Raw genomic sequence first — 24113 nt, forward strand, 5'->3', positions numbered from 1 at the left:
GAACTGCATGAATTTAAGAAAAAAAATATCTCCAGATATCAACAACACTCTAGATAACTAGGAAATGAGGCCCTATGTCAAAAATCCTGAAATATCCCTTTAAAAGAAGCAATAATGATACGAGATACCAAGGCCAATACCACATCAGGATTATACTTTGTGGCCGCTTCAACTGCTGCACACTTTTGACAATCCAAACTTTTTCTGGAGTATTATTTGTGGCGAAGCTACTAGGTTCACCAGTGCAGATACAGACAAATTTATAAAACAGTATACTGAGCACATCTGCTGCCAGCAAAAGTTTATTAGCATTGAAATAGACTGACAAAACGCCAAATGAATGGTTCCATTGTTAGGATGTTTTCTGCCGTTAAAAATAATTCCGCTGCTTGGTGGTCAATTTAAATTATAATCAGTTAGTTGTTGAGTGCAAACAGTTTTTCACAGATTATACAAATGATATAAATCACGGGGTTGTTGAGCTCTGAAACCAGTACAAAAATTAATAAATAAGAAATCCAAGCCAATAATAAATGAATTGATTCTTTCACCCATTTTAAGTTTCTTTTTTTCCCCTAACAAATAAATAAAGCTCCCTAAAGAAGAAAAATGCAAAACAAATTCAGTTTTCTCACTCCAAAATCTATTTCTTTAATAAGTAAAACAGCCATCTTTTATACAAGTGCTGAGTGCTCACCAAAGTTCAGTTTGTTCTTGTCCCGAGAAGCAGAAGCGTTTTTGGAATTCCAGTAAAGATGCGGTGAACCATTTTGTGATTAACTCAGACTGAAATCATCTCCTCGGAAACCTCTGGATATGCTATCTACACAGTCAAAATTAAAAAGTCAAATTGAGTGGAAACAGAAAGACGTGAAAACAAACTTCTGCACAGAAATGCCTGCATGGGTCAGTGTGTTCTGCTGTGGTATTTCTGTTTGCCTATTTAATACTCTTAAAACATGATAAAAGAAGTAACAAAAACAACTGGTACCAGGAACCTCCAGCACAACAGAACTGCTCCTAAGCACTACATTTACAAAGACAAAGGGTTTGCTCTGAACAAAAAGCATATTGTTATGTGCAATGCTAGTTATCTGTACAATTACATAGAAATATCTCATAATTCTCTTATTAGTTTTTTCTCCCTCTTAACAACTGTTATTACAGTAAAATTAATGAAAAGGGAACAGCTATGCTGAAAAGCATCAGGAATTCCTTCAAAGTTCAAAATGTGTCGTCCTTTTTTATTTATTTTTTTGCCTTTTTTTGGTTTGAAGGAACACTTCAGCAAACAAAATGTGCTGCAACTCACCAAAGAGGAAGAAAATCTCTGAAAAAGTCAATACAGAAGTATAATAAAATAGTCCTTTTTGATATCCCATTGATTCTGGTACGTTTTCAGGGTATGTAGTTCTGTGACTCCAGACCTACAGACATCCAGTGTGGCTATTGTCTTTGATTAAACTGCCAAGTCTTCTCAACTTTAGAGTCCCACAAAGGAACAAGACACAGGTCCATACAAAGAGCACACAGAGCACACAGTCCCCTCTGTGGTCTCTAGCCGGGAATACAGTCATTGGCCTTAAGTTTTTCAGGACACATATTAAAAACGAAGGCTACCACTGTCAACGACTGATAGGACAAAGGAAACAGGGAAACAGGACTACGTGACAGAGCTGTCGGTGAGCGGCTGGCCTATAGGCTGGTGACCAGTTGTGATGCGTCCTGATGCACCTCCTCAGGGGCGTCCTCTTTGTTGGGGGGGACAATGAAGCCGTCACTGCTGCCCCGACCCAGCTGGTAGTACGAGTGCAGCTGGTGCAGGTGGTTGCGTGAGCCAAGGTTGGGCATACTCTTGTAGTAAACATCGTCAGAGCTGGCCTCTTGGCTCTTGGTGTCTGCAGAATCTTTGCAATGGGTGGAGTCCTGGGACACGTCAGGGAGGCCGGGCAACATGGGCATGCTGGTGTAAAGGGAGTCTCTCTGGTGGCCGTGGGGAGGGGATGAGCTGTCGTCTTCAGTGTGCTCATTGGTGAGTAGAGGAAAGAAACTTTCACTGTTCTCTTGAGGGATCCTCCGGCGCGACGAGGAGGCGGTGGTGGCGGCGGAGAAGGGCAGCGGGAGGGGAGGGGGCACGGACTGGTGTAGGTGATTGTGGAGGTTGTCCACCACTAACGTCGGCGGAGGTCTCTGAGGCAAAAGCGGGGCGTTCGACTCCTCGCGGATCAACTCCAAGCCCAGGCCTTCGTCATGGTGAGGGAAAGTGGTGTGATCATCCAAACTCAGAGCCATGTTCATGCCCATCCCCATCCCCATGCCCATCCCCAAAGCCATCCCATATCCATTGTCCTTCCCGCCATTACTGACATTATTCACCAGCTTGTTCATTAGGTTGCGGTTCTGTTCTGCCGAGCGGTCATGGGTGTTATTAAGGTACGAGGGGAGATAGTTGGAGGTGAGCTCTTTGAGGATCTTCTTTTCCAGGGTGGTCTCCTTGTGGTTGTAACCCCGGTCGATGATCTGGACACAGTCGCTCATGTAGTCTGCGCTGGCGATGCTGTAGCTGCCATGGTTACCATTCAGCGGTAGAGTATCCATGACACTTGTATCCCGGGCATTGTTCAGTATTCCCTCTGAAAAGACACAGGGGCAGGGGTTGGCGGGAGTGGAGAGGTAACAATGAAAACATAAGAGAGGCAACGTTACATTTCAAATTAGACACGGTTCCTGTGCTGGTGTGGTCAAGCCTATTCTTTCGTGCTCTTTGTGAAAACTCTCGGTGTATTACTTACATTCAAGTCTATCATCTGCACTTATAAACATCCAACAAATATACAAACTCGGCTGCAAAGTGATAAGTATATGATGAAAACATATGGACAACACTACAGTGACGCACAACATCACAGACACAGCACAAATCACAGGTGTCGAAAATCAAAAGTGGCCATGCAGTTCACAGCAGTTACTGAACAATCAAGCTGGTAATTTCACCTCGACCATATTGTCCCTTATGAGCAAAGAATATCAAAGTCTTCTTTGACTGCATTTTAGCGTTTGCCTTGGTTTGGTCGCAACAGCGAGTCCTGTGCTTATTCCTTTACAATTTAGCATTGATTTGAATGTCAAAAGCTCAAACTCAAAGATTATTTAACAAGGCTTGGGACTGGCACAAAAACTACATGCTCGCAGCTATTGATGGAGTTGAAAGAAATAAGCTCTTTATCAGAAAACTAATATTTTAAAGCAGTACTAGGTAACTTGTCCCCCTCGAGGCCATCAGCGTCACTTTTTACTTATCAATCAGTGAGAGTAAATACTACGCTGACAGATAAGACAAAGGGAGAGAGGGATACTGTTCATCAAATTACACAATGGAGATCATATTTTTTCACTCAGACTTGTAATTACTGTTTAAGTGGCGCTAGCCCGTAGTTAGCTTTGACTGTTAGCCTCTTCTTCGGGATTCCATTAGTGTGTATTGGGGCCTCCAACCCGATGGCTGCGAAGATGCAATTGTGGTTTTCTGGTCAGAGACACCCCAATTATCCCATTAACACTTGTACTACCCCCAGAGGAACTACGGAAAGGATTTATTAAGGTAAACAAGTTACATAGTGCTGCTTTAAAGAACAAGGCAAAAATGGCTATTTGCACTGAGTTGTGGCAAGTTTAAAAAAGGTGTTAATCTGGACTGGGTTGGTTCGAATTGAGGACATTTTTGCCTCTCATCCAAAAAAAGCTTTAAACTAAACAAAAACAACCTAGTGCAGATGACTACCTTTTGAAATGATTTGCGACTATGGATGCCTGAGAGCTTCCTAAAAAAATCTAGTAAGATTCTCTGTGTACGCGATGCTATACTATCAACATCAAAGAGCATTTTTGGGTAAAAAAAAAAAAAAAAAAATTGCCACAGAAGGCCACCCGGCTTGTTAAAAGTTTCAAAGGCCGTTTGACCTCTTCAAATCTGACAAATTCCTGATCAAAGCGAATCGTAAATCTGTGTTTTCAGACAAATCCATTTTCTAGTTCCTTGTGAATGGTCTCTCTATTAGGTCTCAGTGCAGTTGTCGTAACACGAGTGCCATTACTTCCAAAGGGATCGACTCTCTTTTTTGTTTCGTTATCCCTTTGACAGCAAGAGGTGAGAGGGAAGAGTAAAGCCAAAGTCAATTACATTTGATAAGCAATGTTTAGTGTGACTCCCATACTTGTCTCTCTGTAGGGCTCTTTTTTTAGGGACAGCATGAAGAAGAGGGAGAAGAAAAAACACAATAAGCATAACAGTGATAAGAAATGTTGCACATACGAGTAATGCGATGGAGGAAATGGTTTTGTAATATTGCACATCTCGAAGAACGCGCCGTTTCTTGCCGCTGCCAAGAGCAGGGCCTCGTGTACTGTAGGTCCTTCAGTCAGAGCAGTAAGTCAACTGACGCATTTGCATTTTCATCCTCCCTGAGATTTCCTTTTACATCTGCGGCAATGGGGGAAGAGTTATGAGCCCTCTGTCACGGCCTCCAATGCAGCGGTCGTATTGCAAAACATAAATTATCTGCTGATCAAAGCTCTAGTGTGAGTTTTTATCTCCGTTTTTATAGGAGTTTTGTTTCTTTCTTTTTTTCTTTCTTTTTTTTTTTACGAACTTTAAAAGTTATGCCCTGGCTGAGTGAGTGAAAGAGCTGCTGCGGAGCTTAGGCCATTTTTTAACAACGATTTTTTAGGGATAGATCCGCTGATGTGTTGATTCAAATTGAAGAAACGTGAAGAATTTGAAGGAAATAAGGACAAAGGTCACACATGTCAAGCACATTTACATGAGCGGGGTGTATTTGGCCTTTGTCGAGCTCATTGTTTTTTCAAAATAACAAACTTTTAATTGCACCCTTGACAGTTGGAGCTACTAGAATCCAAAATACACCACCAAGTCAAAAAAACCCGCAACATCCCAAAACTGCTGGATTTTTTTTTAAGGCTACATTTCTGTTGCTAACACACACACACACACACGCACGTACACAGCTAGAGCAGTGTTGCCTTATTACAGCCCTGGAAGTGCCTCTAGGGTTGGTTACTTTCCAATCATAAAGTTGCAGAATCCACATAAGAGGCTGCGAGGGACACGCACAAAACACGGGCCTAAGAGAACACTGCCCTAATCCCTATAACGCTAAAAAAGAATGAAAAAGAAGCCAGCACACCTTGTGGGTTGTACATGCCCAGCGGGTTGTTATAGACGGCCGATTCCCCAAGCAATGTGTTATAGGGATTGTTAGTGCCATGAGGACGGAGCAGTGCGTTAGGTATAAGATGGTTAGCCATAGCCCCTGGAGCAGCCAAAGAGACAAACAGACAGACGGACAGAGAGAGAGGAGGTAGAGACAGAACATAAACAGATCAGATCGCCGATGCAGCAGTGAAAGCATTTACATGGTCAGTCATGTGCAATGGGGCCAGTGTGAAGTGTGTCCATTTGTCGGCTGTTGGTTCCAGTACTTTCAAGTCATTCCTGTGTTCTACATTTCGGATTTCAGGATCTATGCATTCATCTGTCACGTCATTTATCTATTTCCTGGAATATAAAAAAGCTAAAAGGATTCCGCTTTGATTGTGCAGAGGTTTATGCGCACTTCCCAATTGCATTGTTTGTTCGTGACTGTACACGAAAACCAGCCTGTCATTTGTTGCTATGGCTAGTGGCATTGTCAATTATCTCCAGTAAACTGCTTTCAAATGGCCTAAGCACCGCGGCTCAAAGTTCAAATTAGTCTGCCTGTGTGAGTTCTGGGACCATAGTAACCTCTTCATTGCTTCTCTCCTTCGCTCGCTCGCTCGCTCTCCGGAACACAACAGCGGCTCATTTGCTATTTATGTAACGCTTGTCCTCATGTTTTTTTTTTTTTCTGGTGCAATGACTCATCAGATTCTGTGCACTGGAATGAATCAAAGCGGCCCTCTCAGTTAAACCCTGTGATGAGTCTCCTTGTGATGAGCAGAATCTACTCTCTGAAAACAAACGGCATAGATTGCGCAGGTAACAGCGACATTCTATGTATTGTACGTATTTCCCGTCATTGGTCAGGGCTCATCATAACACACTGAAACTGGGTGAAGGGTTGACCATATCGATTCATTTGTTGCTTCCTTTTTCCAAAGTTTTGCTTGACTTCCTCCTCAGTTGACTCTCGCCCAAGAAGTGACTTCCTGTTTCGATCCAGCACGCCAAAATAAAAGCGCACAGCTCGTCTCATTGATTAGTTCAGCAGGCACTTGCAACATTACAAGAATACAATTAAAAACACATTGTAAGTGTTTTGTCTGTTAATAGTTAGGCAGAAAGAAAGTCGAACTAATGAACTGCCGAAGTAATGAATAAGATGGTGCTTTTATTTTGGTGTGCTGGATCAAAACAGGAAGCGACAACTTGGGCGGCGTTGTTATGCTTTGAAGTTATGCACAGAGTCAATTGCTATATGTGATTTTATGTAAATGTAAAAGCGATAACAAACCATGTGAAAGGCCCTTGTGTTTAAACCTTTCTTAAGCCTACTGTTTCTGTTGTTTGTTCATTTTGTTTATTCATATTTACAACACTAATTTTAATTCCCGCGCTTGTCTTTGCCAACCGGATGCCTCTGCACACTGTTGACAGTAAGCAAGCGGCCTAATTATGGAGATCCCGACACCCACACTCCGTAAGATGAAACAGCCATCCATCAGTGTAACCGTGCATTAGTGAGGAGTAGGAATATTTAGAGCCGGTATCAGGGAGCGAGCAGTGACAAGGGCTTCCAGGACGAGAGCTCCGCTCATGAGAGCCTGGAGGTAACTCTGTTCTGGGAGCTATCAAGCACATTAGGCGAATTTATGAACTCAAATCATTCGAAGCAAGTGCTATTTCGAAATCCATTCACAGCTAACAAGATATGACAGTTGGTACCCAGGAAAAAAGTACCGTTACTGCTTATACTGCGACTGCTAAAGGATCTAACTTTTTTTGAGATGACATCACAGCATATATGTCTAATCAATATTGTTAGTGTGCTATTTTTGGTTTGTAATAGCGAGATTGTGGAGCTAATACCCAGTATAAATGGCTACTTTCATAAGAGAAACCTGCCCTCATCTATAATCTGGCTACACCCGCATTGTCATTTATCATAATCAAAAGGTTTACGGTAAATACTTCAGAAAGTATAATTTGAGTGCTTGAAGTATATTATATCTAAAGACAAACTAGGGCTTTCACATAAAGTCGAATGTCTTAAGAAAATAAAGTTCAATTAACAAAATCAATTAATCCAGTTAACCTTTCGCTCACGTTTCATTAAGTGTTAAGTATTAATTCTCTCTCATCATTGCTTTCACATTTAATTGGCCAATTATAACTACAGCTCAGTTGATTGTAGTGCTCCTAGTGCTGCGACTACTTCACCTACATTCTGCGAGAGTGTTGCATTAGTCAGGAGGTCGGTGTGTATGCGGCAGTGCTGGCAGAGTGTGTTCTGTCTATAGGGTCGTGTACCTCTGTTGAGTGAAGCCGAGCTGTTGATGTCTGCGGTCATAAAGGACGACTCGGACTGCTTTCTGACCGTGTCGTTCCACATTCGGCGGATACGGCTCTGCCGAAAAACAACAACAAGACAACTCAGAACAGAGGACGCTTTGGGCAGTATTGGGAAAGGTTTGCTGCTTACGTTAATTAACACTGCGATACAGTGGGTTCAGGAAGTATTCATGCTCCTAAATAACTGGTGCTACTATGTGAAACTACTATTACTATCTTATTATGACACAAAAAAACTCTGTATTTATATAGCTTAATTTGCTAAATACGAACCTTTGTGTTGGAAATAAATGATCTCAGACACTTACTTTATCATTGCAAGTTTGTATTGGCATGGGTTTAAATTGTATAGCATTTCTTTTAAAGCAGTACAAAGTAACTAGTTTACCTTAAAGCAGTACAAAGTAACTCAAGCCCCTAGAGGCCATAAGCGCCAATGAAGGTGTCATAGCAAGTTACAATGTATTACTCATTCATTTTCCTGAGAGTAAATACTACCCTCAGACTTGATTGTAACTAATGTTTAAGTGGTGCTTGCCCTTTAGCCTGTTAGCTTCTTCGTGATTTCATTAGTGTGTATTGGTGCTCCGGCTCGAAGCAGGGAAAGCTGCAATTGTGGTTTTCTGACCAGAGACACCAGGGGAAGACTGGGATATAACGACTGGGAATAAATCCTTTTCGTAGTCCCTCTGTGTTGATGGGATGATCGGGGGATCTTTCATCTCCCCCTGGAGTCTCTGGCCAGAAAACAACAATTGCAACTTTCCTGCCACCAGGTCGGAGCCACCAATACACACTAATGGAATCACAAAGAAGAAACTAACAGGCTAACGGGTGAAGCTAACTGCAGGCTAGCGCCACTTAAACAGTATTTACAATCAAGTTTGAGTGAAAAAACTGATCTCCATTGTGTAATTGGATGTATAATTTCCCTCTCTCCCTTTGTCTTTTCTGTCAGCGTAGTATTTACTCTCACGTACAATTAAAGAGTAAAAAAACGCAACATGCTACGACACCTGCAGTGGCGCTTATGGCCTCTAGGGGCCTGGGTTGCTTCATGCTTCATGTTCTGCTTTAAAGTGCCCTTGTAATAATTATGCATGGTGAATGCCTTACCCACATTCCCTCCATAAATGACAACCCTTTGACACCTGATGACACATGTCTCTCTCAGTGTCACAGCTCATTTCATTACGTGAATAACACCTTCCCTTATAGAAGGTCTGCATCGTCTGAACTGCCAACAGGTTCAAACACACCTTTAGCTTGTAATTTGTTCATTTTAAGATTAAAAAAATACATCCTCCTCATCATCTTCTGAGCATTTTTATTTCTTTTTCAGTCTCAGCCAAAGAAGTGAAGCGCGAGGTCGGAGCCGTCTTGTCAAAGCAATGATTTTAATTAAAACGTTTTAATCCTCTGGCAGCATTCGGCTCGTGTTGCGAGTTTTCTCAGCAGGAATATTTATAATTGAGCGTGAAGGAAATGCACATAAAATACGGATATGATGTTAGATTATGGACTATCACGGTGAATCATGCAACATTACAAGCCTGTGTGGGAGGATTTTTATTAGCTGGAGTGTTAGCTTTTTATTCGGGGAGGCTTAGCACTTAAGCACAGACCCTGCATATTTTTTGGCAGAGACAGTGGAGTCGGCATTCGCGAGCAATGAGAGGATTCCTGACCAAGCTCCAGCCAGTACTTTAGTCAGCGCACTGCAGCACAAACGTGTGACCGCCGCTTGCATCAGTAGGAATAAAAAAAAAAAAAAAAAGAGCCGCAAAAGATGACTCCCGAAAATGTAGGCTTGGAAATGCCAAGAAGCACTTCCGGAGAAAAAATAGGGAAATATCTCTTAATCCACACCTGAACCGAACACATTTTCTCCAGGTCAGCTTTACCCAAATCTTAAAAGCTTCTTGGCAAAAAACGTCAAAATGCAACAAAAGAGCGACAAAAAAGTTATGAAAAAGTGGCAATATGTGTAACGAACACAACAAGGCCAAAAATTAGCAACAGAAAAGTGACGAAAAAAGTGACAAAAAAATGTGACGAAAACGTGACAAAAAGCCACCAAAAAAGAGAAACAAAAAAAAAAAAAAAAAAAAAAAAACCACAACAAAAAAGTGACGAAAACAGGCCAAAAAGAGCAACCAAAAAGTGACAAAATATGACAAAAAAGTGACGAAAAAGCTATAAACGACCAACAAAAAACAAAAAAAAGCAATGAAAATGTGACGAAAAATCCAACGATGGATCCAGCGATGGAAAAAAATGTCAAAAAAGTGGAAAAATCTCCATTTAGATTAGCTTCGTAGGTCTTAGCTGTCGAATGATGCATTACACTGGCTTATAGGCTGCAACCTTTTAGATTTGGGTAAAGCTGAACTGGAGAAAACGCACTCGGTTAAGGTGGGCGTTAACAGGTTAATGCAAAGGAATAGCCATAGTAGCAATAGTATTAGTATCAGTGAATTGAGAATGCCCACAGTAATAAGCTATGGAATAATGTATCATCAAATGCTGCTCATTTGTATCCACATTCAGAAAAGGGATGCAATGGCAGTTGTTTTGTCAAAGTCTCCTTTTCTGGAAGGAGTCCTGCCCTAAGAAGGGACCCTATTGAATGGTAGAGGAAACCTGAGCAGTTGGAGGAAATGACCGCAGAAACGGGGAGAACATGCAAACTCCACACATAAAGAGGAACCACCTGATCCAAGAATGTAAAATATGGTAAGAAAATATGGTTTGTTTCTAATTTGAAGCTGGTATTTTATTTTATTTGTTTAATATTGCTATAAAATTGAAATAGCTTTTATGTAGCTGGATGTAAAAGTGTCTCCCCACCTGTGATCCAGAGGAGTAGCGTCCCGGAGCGCGAGAGGCTTGGCCCTTCACCGAACCAATGGAGCTCTCCACGCTCTTCCCACTGCAGCAGTGCGTGCGCAGGCATTTCCCATACTCCTTACGCACCTAAACGGGAGAAGAAGAAAAAAAAGTGTTGAATAAAATACCCTTTGGAAATCAAGAAAAAGGCGCAAAGAAGTGAATTTCACACCTTCTTTTGCAGCACGCAGTGGAAGATAAAGATGAACATTCCTTGCAGGGAGTTGAAGATGGTGAACAGGTAGGCCATGGCGATGGTGCTCTCGTTCACATACATGAGTCCAAAAGCCCAGGTTAGCCCCAGTAGGCACAGCAAGGCAATGGCTCCAATCACCCAAGATCTAGGAAAGGAAAAAAAACAACAACACAAAAGCAGACTTAAAACAACATACTGAGAGCGTTGTGAAGTCCGGCGACGATCGGAGATTGTTAGGAGCCAGGGTTACACATGACAGTGAATTCCTTCATGAGCGTTTGTTAAGTGTGGAGGATGTAATTCATTAGGACTATTTACATTGGTGCATAATGCGTTACACGGTGGAGCCTCTACGCTGGAGGGCTTAACGTGCGGCGTCTTGAATTTTAAAGATCTAATAAGAATGAGAGGCTGTGTAATCTCTCATCAGCTTGCCCGGGATTGGCTCCTATGGGCGGCCCGAAGTTAACAACAGACCTAATTAATATTTCTTTCAGTACCACAGGTTCGCTGTCTGCGCTTGCTGCCCTGCTGAAAGATGGGCTAACTGCTTTTTTTTTTTGTTTTTGTTTTTCCCTACAAAAAACTATCTTTCATCTGGGCAGAACTTGTGTTTGATAAATACCATTTGCACTAAAGTTTTCTTCTCTCAACCAAATTTCCCTCACAAACAAAATGATGTAGTTAGGCTGCTTCTGAAAATCAAAGAACTGTTTCTTTTAAAGTAGGCATTGATGTTTTAAAGATCTACTTTTATCTCTCTGCAATATTAATGTGTGGCTTATTTAAACAAATCAATATGCAAGCCTCATTAGATGACAACATTGCTACATCCAATACTAGCCAATGTAAGCTTCAAATTAAGGAATGATTTGGAAACTAATCTGTATTGAATATAGCCCATCCAAAGCTAATTCATGCTTGATTTGCTGTACAGACTGTTGCCAAGATAGGCTAATTCACTTGGTTTGGAATCTGGAGGACACCAGCACTAGAACAATGCTGATCAGAGTTCAGAAATACAAGACAACCGCTCTTTGGAGGTCCACGTGCTCTATACGTGCTTCTATCTAATCAGCATTTTTTTCCCACCATGCACCTGAAGTTTATGCCATTACCGGTAATGCCAAGTATATAGCGATTTGACTAATGCGATGATACAGATGTCATTTCAAACTAATCTGGCTTGTCACGGAGTAGGCTGTGTGTATCTAAGACCAGAGTGCTGCGCGCAAACCAAAATGGTCGGCAACATGACTGGCACTAAATCATCTTAATGATTCTGCGGCTCTTTTGGATTAGGGACCTGAGCTGCTCACATGGGATGGAAGAATGAATGAAAAATGGAGTCAGGGAAGCAAAATGGGCGCCTTTCTAATTTGGTCTTACTTGATTTCTGGCTCATAATCCTGATAGCTGGGAGATGTGATGGGGACAGAGAAGAGGCAAGCAGAAATAAATCAAATCATGCAACGGAAATATGAGAAAATATGAGAAATACAACAAAAAAGAAGATCATATTAAAATGTGAAACACGATACACCAAGATGGTACACAGATGGACAGAGTAAAAGCTACAACTATACTTTACCACTACTAACAGTTCCCTCCTTTGCGCTATCGCCTGTTAGAACCCTTGCAGACCCTTTTGTATTTAAGCCCCACTAAATAGGCCAGGTGCGCGGCAAATTTAGTGATTTATGAATTCACCGCGGCAACCATTAAACATCATTTTCCCAGGGCTGCCTTAACGACCTGTTGGGTTAGGTACTTCATCAAAGCCCCATCACCCCTGGAGCGGACACAGTCAAACAAGGAACAAAAGCGGAAAAAGAAGAAGAAAAAAAAAAATATTGCGTGAGGCTGATAGAGATACGAGAGGTCAGGGGGAGTACAAAGGAGAGGACAGGATATTAGGATGCAAGCACTCAGACCGGGCACGGCTTATCTGCAGTATTCCGGCGGAGTTTATCTCATCACAAATATGAGGATGAATTTGATTTGAGGGAAGGAACGGGCCTAAAGGCCAGAGGGGAAATGGTGGTGGAGATGACTCACTTACAAATGAAGAGGGCAAGAACACAGTGTTTTCCAAAAGATAGGGTACTGCGCAAAACAGGAATGGAAATAGAACAGGAAATAGCGTGGTAACTCAAAGGGTGGCTAATGTTTCTATGATATATAAGATGCTAACACTCTTTACTGGAAATTGACAGTCTTAAAGGTGCACTATGTAACTTTTTATGTAAAAAAAAAAAATGCATATTTGACCTTTTAGTAACTCAGTGGCATTATGGGTGCAGCATGGCACCTTTGCTTTTGCCTCTATGATGCTCCAGAATCAATTGTTTTCTGGTACAAACCCCTGAAAACAATTGATCCTGGAGTGTCATATGGGTGACTGTGAGGGAAAGCAAAGGTGCCATGCTGCACCCACAACGCCACTGAGTCACTAAAACAGGGGTGTTGAAGTCGTTTGGGTCGTGGGCTGAAATTCAGCCCCCACGGCAGGTCAGACTTTGGCCTCATAAATAACAACGTCTTACACTTATTGTGCTTCATCAGACTGAGTCACATGTTTCTAAAAGTGCTACATAAAGTCATTATTCATTCAGTCCACATTCGATGGCAGTAAGTAACTATTGCAGCCACAGCCGCCCTGGGGCAGACTGACCATTTACCATATGGCTATAATATGCTGTTTATATCCTGATTTCTTATTATGTCAGTTCCCTCTGCTGGACACGTGTGGAATTCTTTCCTTTTTTAAATTTAAGCTGCCCCCTAGTGGCTGGAGTGGGCAAATTGGTTATTTCTTTAAAAATCCATAACTCCGCACAGGAATGTGCTAGACTTACTTTTTTGACATGCTCAGAAAATCATGTTCCTCAAAGGGCCACATTAAATCATGCGGCCTGGGAGCCTTGACCTTGACACATGTGCACTGGAAGGTCAAATATGCACTAACATCAAGTTTGTTTTTTCACATAAAAAAAATGCATAGGGCAACTTAAGTCTAGGTTTAGGTTACTAGTCACAACTATGAAATAAATGACTTGTGTGTCCTGTTTTCATGTACTTACTAAAATGATCTTACCAGGCTACGACCGTACAGTAAAGGGTAAAGCGAAGTCTGACCCACTATTTCACAACAAATGCATGTTTTGTACCATCGTTTTCCCCAAGTAGCATTTTTTGAAAATGGCCAAATCTCTCCCCCCTCTCTCTCTCTCTCTCTCTCTCTCTCTCTCTCTCTGCTGCTTCCTGGATGTGGTGATGTTGTAGGTGTGCATAGACAAAAAGTGTGGTGACAGAATATAAAGCTGCTGAAGAATTCTGCCGAAAGTCTTTATTGTGCTAATCTGGAGAGAGAGACAAGTCAAAAACCTGGATCCGCTCAAGTCTGTGGCGTCAAATTCCCATCAATTTGCCGTGAAAATGGTGTCATTTGTCGGAGTGCCTTTCATTACACTGCCACGGATCATTTATGTATGAGATTGCAAATGGTCACTTTGTTTTCGAATCGTCCTAAAATCGTTCAGCTGTTCAAAGGAAGAGGGAAATATGGAGGAGCGCCGGCTGAAGTGGCAACATTTAAACTCAGATAAACACTACTAATCGAAAACTAGTCAATATATATGCATAAAATAGAATAAAACGCTTGTACAGCCTGAATATCGAAGTACTGAATGCTTCCTTCTGTGTTGCAGCAAAGTACAAGTCATCCTGCTTTCTGAGTCATAGGCCAAGGTTAGCCGTTTTCTCCATTATACAGTGTGGGAAGGAAACAAACACATCAAACACAATATCAAATCCATTCCACACACGGGTACAGCTCGTAATGTTGCATCTTACCGGTGCCACTCTACAATAACACATCCATCATAATAGCGGTAGCTGGGGCAAAACAATGGAAGATGGAAAAACAGGAAACAAAATATGATGTTAAAAGATATTCAAGATGAAACAGACAATCAAAGCAAGAAACACAACATTAAAAATCATATTAACAAAAAAAAAGAGAACAAAAAGTCATGGGGGAGATGATACTTTATGCAATACGAACTGAACATTTGGAGAAAACAAGAAATCTATCTATCTATCTACAGTATCTATCTATCTATCTATCTATCTATCTATCTATCTATCTATCTATCTATCTATCTATCTATCTATCTATCTATCTATCTATCTATCTATCTACAGTATCTATCTATCTACAGTATCTATCTATCTATCTACACTATCTATCTATCTACAGCATCTATCTATCTACAGTATCTATCTATCTACAGCATCTATCTATCTATCTATCTATCTATCTACAGCATCTATCTATCTATCTATCTATCTATCTATCTATCTACAGTATCTATCTATCTACAGTATCTATCTATCTATCTATCTACAGTATCTATCTGTCTACAGTGTCTATCTATCTACAGCGTCTATCTATCTACAGCGTCTACCTATCTACAGCATCTATCTATCTACAGCGTCTACCTATCTATAGCGTCTATCTATCTACAGCGTCTATCTATCTACAGCGTCTGTCTATCTACAGCATCTATCTATCTACAGCATCTATCTATCTATCTACAGTATCTATCTATCTACAGTATCTATCTATCTGTCTACAGTATCTATCTGTCTACAGTGTTTATCTATCTACAGCGTCTATCTATCTACAGTATCTATCTATCTACAGCGTCTACCTATCTATAACGTCTATCTATCTACAGCGTCTATCTATCTACAGCGTCTGTCTATCTACAGCATCTATCTATCTACAGCATCTATCTATCTACAGCATCTATCTATCTACAGCGTATATCTATAGCGTCTATCTATCTACAGCGTCTATCTATCTACAGCATCTATCTATCTACAGCATCTATCTATCTATCTATCTATCTATCTATCTATCTATCTATCTATCTATCTATCTACAGCATCTATCTATCTACAGCATCTATCTATCTATCTACAGAATCTATCTATCTATCTATCTATCTATCTATCTATCTATCTATCTATCTATCTATCTATCTATCTATCTATCTATCTATCTATCTATCTATCTATCTATCTATCTATCTATCTATCTATCTATCTATCTCACCTTCAAAACATAGAGAACCACTGAATCAATCGCAAAGGTTAACTGTAACAAATACTCAAGGCATTTTTTTAAAAGATGCACAACTCGCTCGGCCGTTTGATCCTGCAGCGCGTTTGGTCCCATGTTGAGTAATGGGCCCGTGCTGTGTCAGATGAAAACCGCATGGCTTCGGACATTTTTCCCTCGAACAGCTGCCTAAAACGGTTTTGAAGTCAGCGTAAGGTCGCGGGGTCATCGCGGCACGGGTGGACCAGTGTGATAAATCATGTGACACTGTGAACTAAAGCACTCAATACATTTTTTTTTTCTTTCTGCAGTGCAAACAAAGTCATGTATCTGGTTTGGACAGGGCAGTCGGGTGACAAGAGGAATAGAACTGGGACATACGGAGGACTAAATCAGAGGTAACCAGCGTAAAGCTTTGAGAGAATGACGCCGTTTTTGCGGTTGATTGATTTGTTTGGTTCAAAACTATTCATCAAAACAGGAAAAAGACAATCACATGGACACTCATTTGGCTGCTGCTACCATGCTGTGACATCATCTGTACAACCTCTAGAGTACATGTATCCATGTGTCTCGGGTAAGGAATCATCTGCGCTGATTCAACAAAATCTGCTTTTGAATGATCTAAAGTCCTCTAAAAAGCTTCCATACCAAGAATGAAACCCATGGATAGTCTTTCAGCATCAAAACCCTCATAGTTTTGCTCGCCATTTGACTATAGATACAGCTAACATAAAGCATCATGTTAGCATTCTCCGTTGTTTATGTAATTATGGGCTGTTGAACCACTTTGCTCCATGTCTTTGTATCTTCATTGGGTAGAAAACTGTATCAATCATTCTGCATTTGTTAAAGTCGTTTTTGAATCATTAGAGAAACTTTAGATTTTTCTCTTCTTTGTTTTCCCCCTTAGCTATTTTAAACATGACCATATGTGGGCGATTCCATAGATTCAGTCTGATCTATCATTTCAAAATTCAGCATATAAAACATCCAGCATGTTAATAGCATGTAAACGTGTCATTAAAGGTGCATTATGCAGCTTTTTATGTAGAAAAAAAGTTGATATTTGTGTGTATTTGGCCTTGAGTGGTCAGCATGGGAATTTTTTCTTTCCATCACAGTGGTCTCTATGATTTTCCAGGATCAATTGTTTTGTAGATTTTCTGGTGAGAGGGTCCGTCAGCAGTGAAAACCTTCCAAACAATTGATCGTATAGTTTTGTAGAGACCACCGTGATCGAAAGTAAAGGCGCCATGCTGACCACTCATACAGCTGCTGGGTCACTACAAGGTCAAATAAGCACAAATATCAACTATTTTTCACATGAAAAGTTGGAAAATGCACCTTTAAAAGCAACAGCAATAGCAACAGCAACGAAAATAGGCAGAAAATGTTGATTCTCTCATGCTGTTGATTGTCTTTTTTGTGCCCAGTTTTTTCCTCCTTTCTCTTTTCTTCCCATCTGCTTCTCAAACACCGCATCACAAAAACTTCCCGAGCCCTTGATATTTGACCTCTTGAACAGTTCATAGTAAAGTGTCGACATCGATAAAGACACAAATGTACTTATTACTTTGACACTGATGTAAATTGCGACTGTAGATTAGAGGCTTGTTATCGCAGTATCAAACTGGATGTGAACTGCCTAATGTATTACTGCGATCAGAGATATGTTATTTGGCTCCATAATTCAGCATAATGATGGAACAGCTGCTGGTCCAGCTTTTAGTCTGGAAGAGAATCAAAGTCTTCTGCTAAACAAGCCTTTTTTTCTCCCTGCTAAATGTGTGGAGGCAGTGCTTCCACCTGCATATGCTACATCTACTGAAGTCGTTTTCGGATACCAATTTCTTTTAGCGGGAACATATGACTTTGTTTGTTCCATGTTGATCTACAATAAATGAATAACAGTATGGCGAAAACTCGAATTTGACTACCACCAATCAGAAAAACATGGCAACCTAAGTGATGCTACTGTACTCTTGCAATGTTGAAGACGCAGCTCAAACTTCGAGGCAAGCAAGAGGTTTGTACTTGCAAAACCTCTCCGCGGATTTCAAGTTCGATCTATCTTTCAAGCGCGGCAAGAGCTCTTAGTATGCCATCAATTTGATTTCAAAGCAAATCCAACAAGCAGGAGCCAAACACACAGCGGCCTGTTACTTCACCAGAGTCTAATGAAATATTGAAGAAAAGAAGATGCCGCCGAATATGTTTAGCCCGTTCGAGAAGTTTAGATTAACATATGATTAGCGCGGAGGGGAAGGGGATGCTGCAGTGTAAAGAGGGTTGAAGAGACGGCAATGATTGTGGATTTACATCGTGGAGGATTAGCGAGAGCATGCTTACTGAAATGGGGATGCGCGATTTGGCGCCGCAGAACACGAGAACCCAAAAAAAGGTCAAGTAGATCGATGTTTAGAATTTGCATGGCACAACCGGTGGACGTATAATGTATTAATCGCACTTTGATCACTCGTGTTGCCATGCCGTTACATCATCTGTAAACCATATCAGCACCGGCGTCCATGCTACCATTAAACCTCACATTAGACATCGACATCACTGCTGTAGGTCAAAAGGTAACGTTCCTGAAACCAATTATTAAAGTTACCGCTTCACCTTGACCCCCCCCGGAGCCATGTTTGTCTTTTGTATTGTCGACATCAACTTTTCCCACGTACTGAAAAGACTTTTATCCTTGAAATAGAATCAGATTATTTTGGTGTCTCCGATGTCAGACACAGGCATTGACGCGAGCTGCTCTTTGCCCCGCGCACTTAAGGAACCACGGGCGACAGAAGCCGAATCCGGAGGGAGATTTGTGATAGAATGACACAGTGTCACAGACCGCCGCGGCCAAGCGAAAAGCAAGCTCCATCACTCCAGGCGAGGATCGTTTCTTTGTGCGAGTGTGAAGGAGAGGATGGGAGCGAGATAGGGGCCAGCGTGCAATGAGACAAAACCAATATTATTATGCTATGAAGAAAAAAAAAAAAATAGGAAAATATATTGCTATAAATGAATGTGTCGGGAGCCGCGAGGCAGACAGGCTCGATCGGAGTGACTTAAGAAAATGTCTGTATAAGTCTCTAAGACTTATAAACAAATACGGTGAACTTTTTGTGCAATTCCATGTCGAAATGAAAAGACAAACATTTTCAATAAAAGGATTAGAAAGCATGCATAGCTCTTCCCTGTGCTTTGCTTTCTTCTATTTTAGTCCCTTTCCCGCCGCGATGTCAAAAACTAATGTGTTTGAAATTCGGGCCGGGCCTGTGAATGAAACTAAATCACAATGAGGTCCATCAGCCCGCTCAAGTGCCTGCCATGATTGATGCCCTATAGCGCACAATAGCAACACTTAAAGCCGCTCGGATCGATAGTGGTGAAGTAAGGCTTCTTAAATGGCTGTAATGTGAATGAGGTCAGATGTAATGATGATCGCTCATTGTTTTCAGCGGCCGTTGTTTCCGCTTGTTCTTCTGTTTGGGGGAGAAAATACGACTGCCACAGTAATAGTAGCTATAACTCAGAATCTGATTGCACTAGATTTCACTCAACTTTTGCGTTATATAACCTACAGGACAATTTTACAAAGAAAGATGAGGATTTTTTTTGTGTGAGCTCCTTTTTCGCATGAACATAAAGCAGTAATAAGTAACTCGTTTACCTTAATAAATCATTTTCGTAGTAATAAACATTAATGGAATCCCGAAGAAGAAGCTAACAGGCTAACGGGCAAAGCTAACTGCGCGCTAGCACCACTTAAACAGTATTTACAGCCAGGTTTGAGTGAAAATATATATCTCCATTGTGTAATTGGATGTACAATATCCCTCTCTCGCTTTGTCTTTTCTGCCAGCGTAGTATTTACTCTTACGGACAATTAATAAGTAAACAAATGCAACATGCTGCGACACCTGCAGTGGCGTTTATGGCCTCTAGGGGCATGAGTACTGCTATAAATTCTTATGGGATATTTCAGGATTTTGACATAGGGCCTCATTTCCTAGTTATCCAGAGTGTTGTTGATATCTGGGGATATTCTTTATTTATTTTATATTTTAATTCATGCAGTCCTTATATTTGAAGAGCTAGGCTAGTGCTTGGCTAGCGCATTTCTAGGGTACCAGCTAGCCTGCATTAAAAACAGTCTGACCCAAGCACAGTGCACCTGAGGCAAATCACTTATAACACCAGATTACCGACATAAATGTCTGTGTCGATAGATTATTTTTTTGAATATAACTGACCTTGCATCACACGAATGACCACATTTTGAGGGACTATTTTCTAGCAGATCACTCCGCCGCTGCGTAGCTTACAACCACAAAGCTGATGCTGCTCAAATATAAGTTGTGTGGAGTGGGTCAGACTGTTTTTAATGCAGGCTAGCTGTTACCGTAGAGATGCGCTAGCCTAGCACTAGCTTAACTCTTCAAATATAAGGACAGCATGAATTAAAAAAATAAATACAAAATCTCAGAAATCAACAACACTCTGGATAACAAGGAAATTAGGCCCTATGTCAAAAATCTGATCTAATCCTGAAATATCCCTTTAAATGCTAAGGCACAGATAACCGGGTAGCATTCCACATCCATAACAATCCTCATGTTAATAATTTGACTCCGGAGATCAATTTACTGTTTAAAAATGTATCTTATGAATCAACTAATAGATGTCAGCTAATAATGTCTCCCCTTGAAAATGTTTGTCAGCGTTCGCTCGAGGCGGAGTGTATCAACACGTTCCAGAAAAACCGGCGCGCAAATACGGCTAATGACTTTTTATAAATGTGAACAGAACCTTAACTGAACCAATAAAGCGGCGTATTAACAGTTGGTGAAGTTTGTTGAGCACCGTCCCGGAGGCGTTGGGTATTATCTGAGCGCAAACAGGCGCAGATAAACAGAGCGAAATGTGCATATAACTCATAAACAATATGAATATTCATCGCAGCCACAGTGGCAGTGAGATAACAGGGGTTCAGGGGTGTGCCAGCCTGTCTCCTGTCCTTCCCTGCAAACCAAAGCCTTTCACGGGTTATTGTAAGTCTCATGAGGAAGTTTGGCCTTTTCATTGCTATGTGAGATGCTTCTGATAGACAATTTGTTTTTTTGGGGGGGAACAAACGCCTTCATCTGTCCATTTCACGAGCAGAACCACCGTGTACCGGCTCATGTTCAGACTGTTGAAGTGGCAGGAACCTCTCGCTGTCGCTGTGAGACACTCTTTCCATCGGTAACATAAAGTGAGCTGGGGCCCTGCTATTTCTGTCCTGCTTTAATGGACATCGTTGCGCCATCCCGAGTGCTCTTACTTGATGTTGTCCAGGCAACCGGAGTCTGGTTTCAAGATGGCCGTGTGATGGAACATCTTGTAGAGAGCGATGCCCAGGAAGATCACGTTGAGCTGAGGGGAAAGAAGAAAAAAAAAGAGAGAGAAAAAAAAAAGACACGGATGAGGCTCGTGCTGTTCAATCCCATTCATTTTGAATCAAGGCACTTTGTTGGACTTGGTTTCCCACTTTGCCAACCAGAGCGCAAAATCCTAAGAAATGTATTTGGTGATGCGGTGAACAGGAGAAACTCACACTTGGAAGCATCTACGGGAAAGTCAAGCCAATGTTCCTGTGATCGTCCACAGGATTTAAAGATTGGTAGAGAAATGTGGAACGAGAAACAGTTGTGTTCTTTTTTACAAGACACAATAGGGGCAAATGTTAAGCCTTGCGGGAACAGCAAATGTCCCAAAAATACGAGTGTGATGAAACAGGCTGTAAAATGAAAAAATAAAGGTTTGAGATTCAGTATTAGATAACATCCAAATAAGCCGTTGAGCTTTTTGACTGCCTGACAAACAATATGTGACTAAATACAGTATTGCAAAACCTGTGAAGCATACAAGACACTGTTGAGTTGTAAAAAGTGAGTAAAAAACACAGTTAGATTAAGCTAGCTAAGTTAATGTTAGTTCAGCTGGTCTTACACAAATCAACAAAGCTAGTATCTAGTTGTTCATGTGTACATGCATGAGTCCCATGTGTGTTCATTAACATGCAACATCCCAATAAAAAGCGATGGAAAGGTAACACTTTACATTACGGGCCGGTAAATCCGTGGTACTTACAGTGGTAATTACTAGTAATGACAGTGGTGCTTATTGTGGTACTTACAGTGGTACTTACAGTGGTAGTTCTAGGTACTTATTGTGGTACTTAAAGTGGTAAGTACTAGCATTTACAGTGGTAATTCTAGGTACTTATTGTGGTACTAAAAGTGGTAAGTACTAGCATTTACAGTGGTAATTCTAGGTTCTTATTGTGGTACTAAAAGTGGTAATTACTAGTAATTAGGGTAAGGGGTTAGGGAAACATAGAGTTACCACTATATCTCTCATTACTAAGAGATACAGTGGTAATGCTCTTAGTAATGAAGGTTGTACTTCTATTTACTTTGGTCCTTTAAGTGAGAGTCTATAGTAGTTACAGTGTTACATCTGTACTTATTGGTAATTCAAGGATAGTACAGCAGCAATTCATAGGTAGTAAATGTGGTACTTCTACATACAGAAGTCATTTCTAGGATTTTGTGACTATAAAACAACATAAATCAGCATTAGAGAAAACAAGAAGTACAACCTTCATTACTAAGAGTTACCACTGTATCTAGAAGTACATGCCTTGTAATTCTCACTATAGTATCCTTTAAGTACCACAATAAGTACCTAGAATTACCACTGTAAGTACCACAATAAGTACCTAGAATTACCACTGTAAGTACCACCATAAGTACCACCGTAAGTACCACTGTAAGTACCACCATAAGTACCACTGTAAGTACCACAATAAATACCTAGAATTACCACTGTATCACTGTAAGTACCACCGTAAGTACCACAATAAGTATCTAGAATTACCTCTGTAAGTACCAAGGACTTACCGGCCCGTAATGTAAAGTGTTACCGATGGGGGAAAAGCGATGAAAAAGCAACAGTGAAGCCACAAAACGTGACAAAAACCCGTCAATAAAGCGACAAAATCAAGACGTTAAAAAAACGCTTCAAATATGTGTAAGAGGGTAACCTGCTCGCCTTCCAAGCAAGTGTTGCCATAGAGCTTGACAGTGATATTCTTAATGTGAATGTAAGGTGAAGTGCTTTATTTATCATGACACAATTGTACAACAAAAGGCCATAGATAAGATGGAGGGCTTGTCCTAATCCACTATAGGCCTAACTAATCCGCATAAACTCTTTATAGAATGAGTCGACAAATCCTTAATACCCAAAAAGTATAATATTTGTTCATAAACAGCCATTTCTAATAAGAGAAATTACAACCGTCATGAAGGTTACACAAGGCAAATATGATTGTTTTCTTCAAAGCTCTGACAAGCAAAGTCTGCATGAAAGCATAGAAAACCAGTGACTCATGAGCCCCACAGAAAACGCATTGTAGATGCTAAAAGTGGAGCGTGAAACTGCATTATGCATGTTCTGATTTAGCCAACTGCTGCTTGCTAGCCACAAAGAAGACTTGTTTGAAGAGTTTTGGGACTTCTTTGCACTAAATAATCCTGTAATCCATAATGCAAGATCCAAACAAGTGAAACCATCCCTAAAGCGAGATGCTTATGAGTGGATATTAAGTCCTTGTGCTTTGTGTTCTTAAATCTCGACGCAAATCAATAAATAAAGGAGAAAATGAGGCCTGTCCTAGATGCGGGGGAAAAAAAGTATGTCAGTATGTGTGCGTGTCCGTTTTGCATAATGCCTTGCACCAAAAAGCTGGCCAAAAAAAAAAAAAGTAGTGGAGAGTTGGAACAAAATCAATCATAATGCGGATTACTCCACGCTGCATACTGAGCCGAGTCTATCTTTTCAACCTCCCAACCCTGACCAAAAATGTTCCCGGCCAGCGACTATGACTGTGGGTGACAAACTGCCATATTTCCAGCGCGGCCCTCATTCGTTTTGCGGTGCCCGAAGGTAGCGTGGAAAGGTGTTAGTCGTGCAGGGTGGATCTCGGCGGACCGTTTAAGCAGCCGACCCGCAGGCTAATACGGGTTAATGAGCAAAAGTGAGTGCCTGCTGGATGGGGGGGGCGAGGTGTGTGTGTGTGTGTGTGTGTGTGGGTGTGGGGTGGGTGTCCGCTTACCATTATTATCAAGGTTGCCGGTCCTATGAAACTCCAAATGAAGTAGGTGTCCAAGCGTAGCCAGCATCTGCAATGGGAGAGAGAGAGAGAGAGGACAGAGGAGATTTGAGCTCAGAGCATATACATCAAGTACAAGGCTGTAGTGACATAGTAGGAAAAGGCA

General features: G+C 41.1%; 1 protein-coding gene across 10 annotated transcripts in view; it reads right to left on the bottom strand.

Moving 5' to 3' along the window:
- Positions 1-575: 575 nt before the first annotated feature.
- Positions 576-24113, bottom strand: part of LOC306980835 (adhesion G protein-coupled receptor L3) — a 220246-nt gene continuing 196708 nt past the window's right edge. Inside the window, exons 16-24 of one of the 10 annotated variants that reach the window (XM_079580316.1) lie at positions 23951-24017; positions 21113-21204; positions 12045-12071; positions 10632-10800; positions 10421-10546; positions 7529-7625; positions 5205-5330; positions 4215-4232; positions 576-2633 (exon numbers count right to left, since the gene is read on the bottom strand). In XM_079580316.1, the coding sequence (XP_079436442.1) occupies positions 1696-2633; positions 4215-4232; positions 5205-5330; positions 7529-7625; positions 10421-10546; positions 10632-10800; positions 12045-12071; positions 21113-21204; positions 23951-24017 (1660 nt within the window). In that variant the 3' untranslated portion in view covers positions 576-1695. Of the gene's footprint in view, positions 2634-4180; positions 4233-5204; positions 5331-7528; positions 7626-10420; positions 10547-10631; positions 10801-12044; positions 12072-21112; positions 21205-23950; positions 24018-24113 lie in introns of all 10 variants that reach the window. The other 9 variants (XM_079580324.1, XM_079580319.1, XM_079580321.1 and 6 more) reach the window with 9 other exon arrangements.

Source organism: Gobius niger (genome assembly GCF_951799975.1).
Source record: "Gobius niger genome assembly, chromosome: 21".
Taxonomy (NCBI): Eukaryota; Metazoa; Chordata; class Actinopteri; order Gobiiformes; family Gobiidae; genus Gobius; species Gobius niger.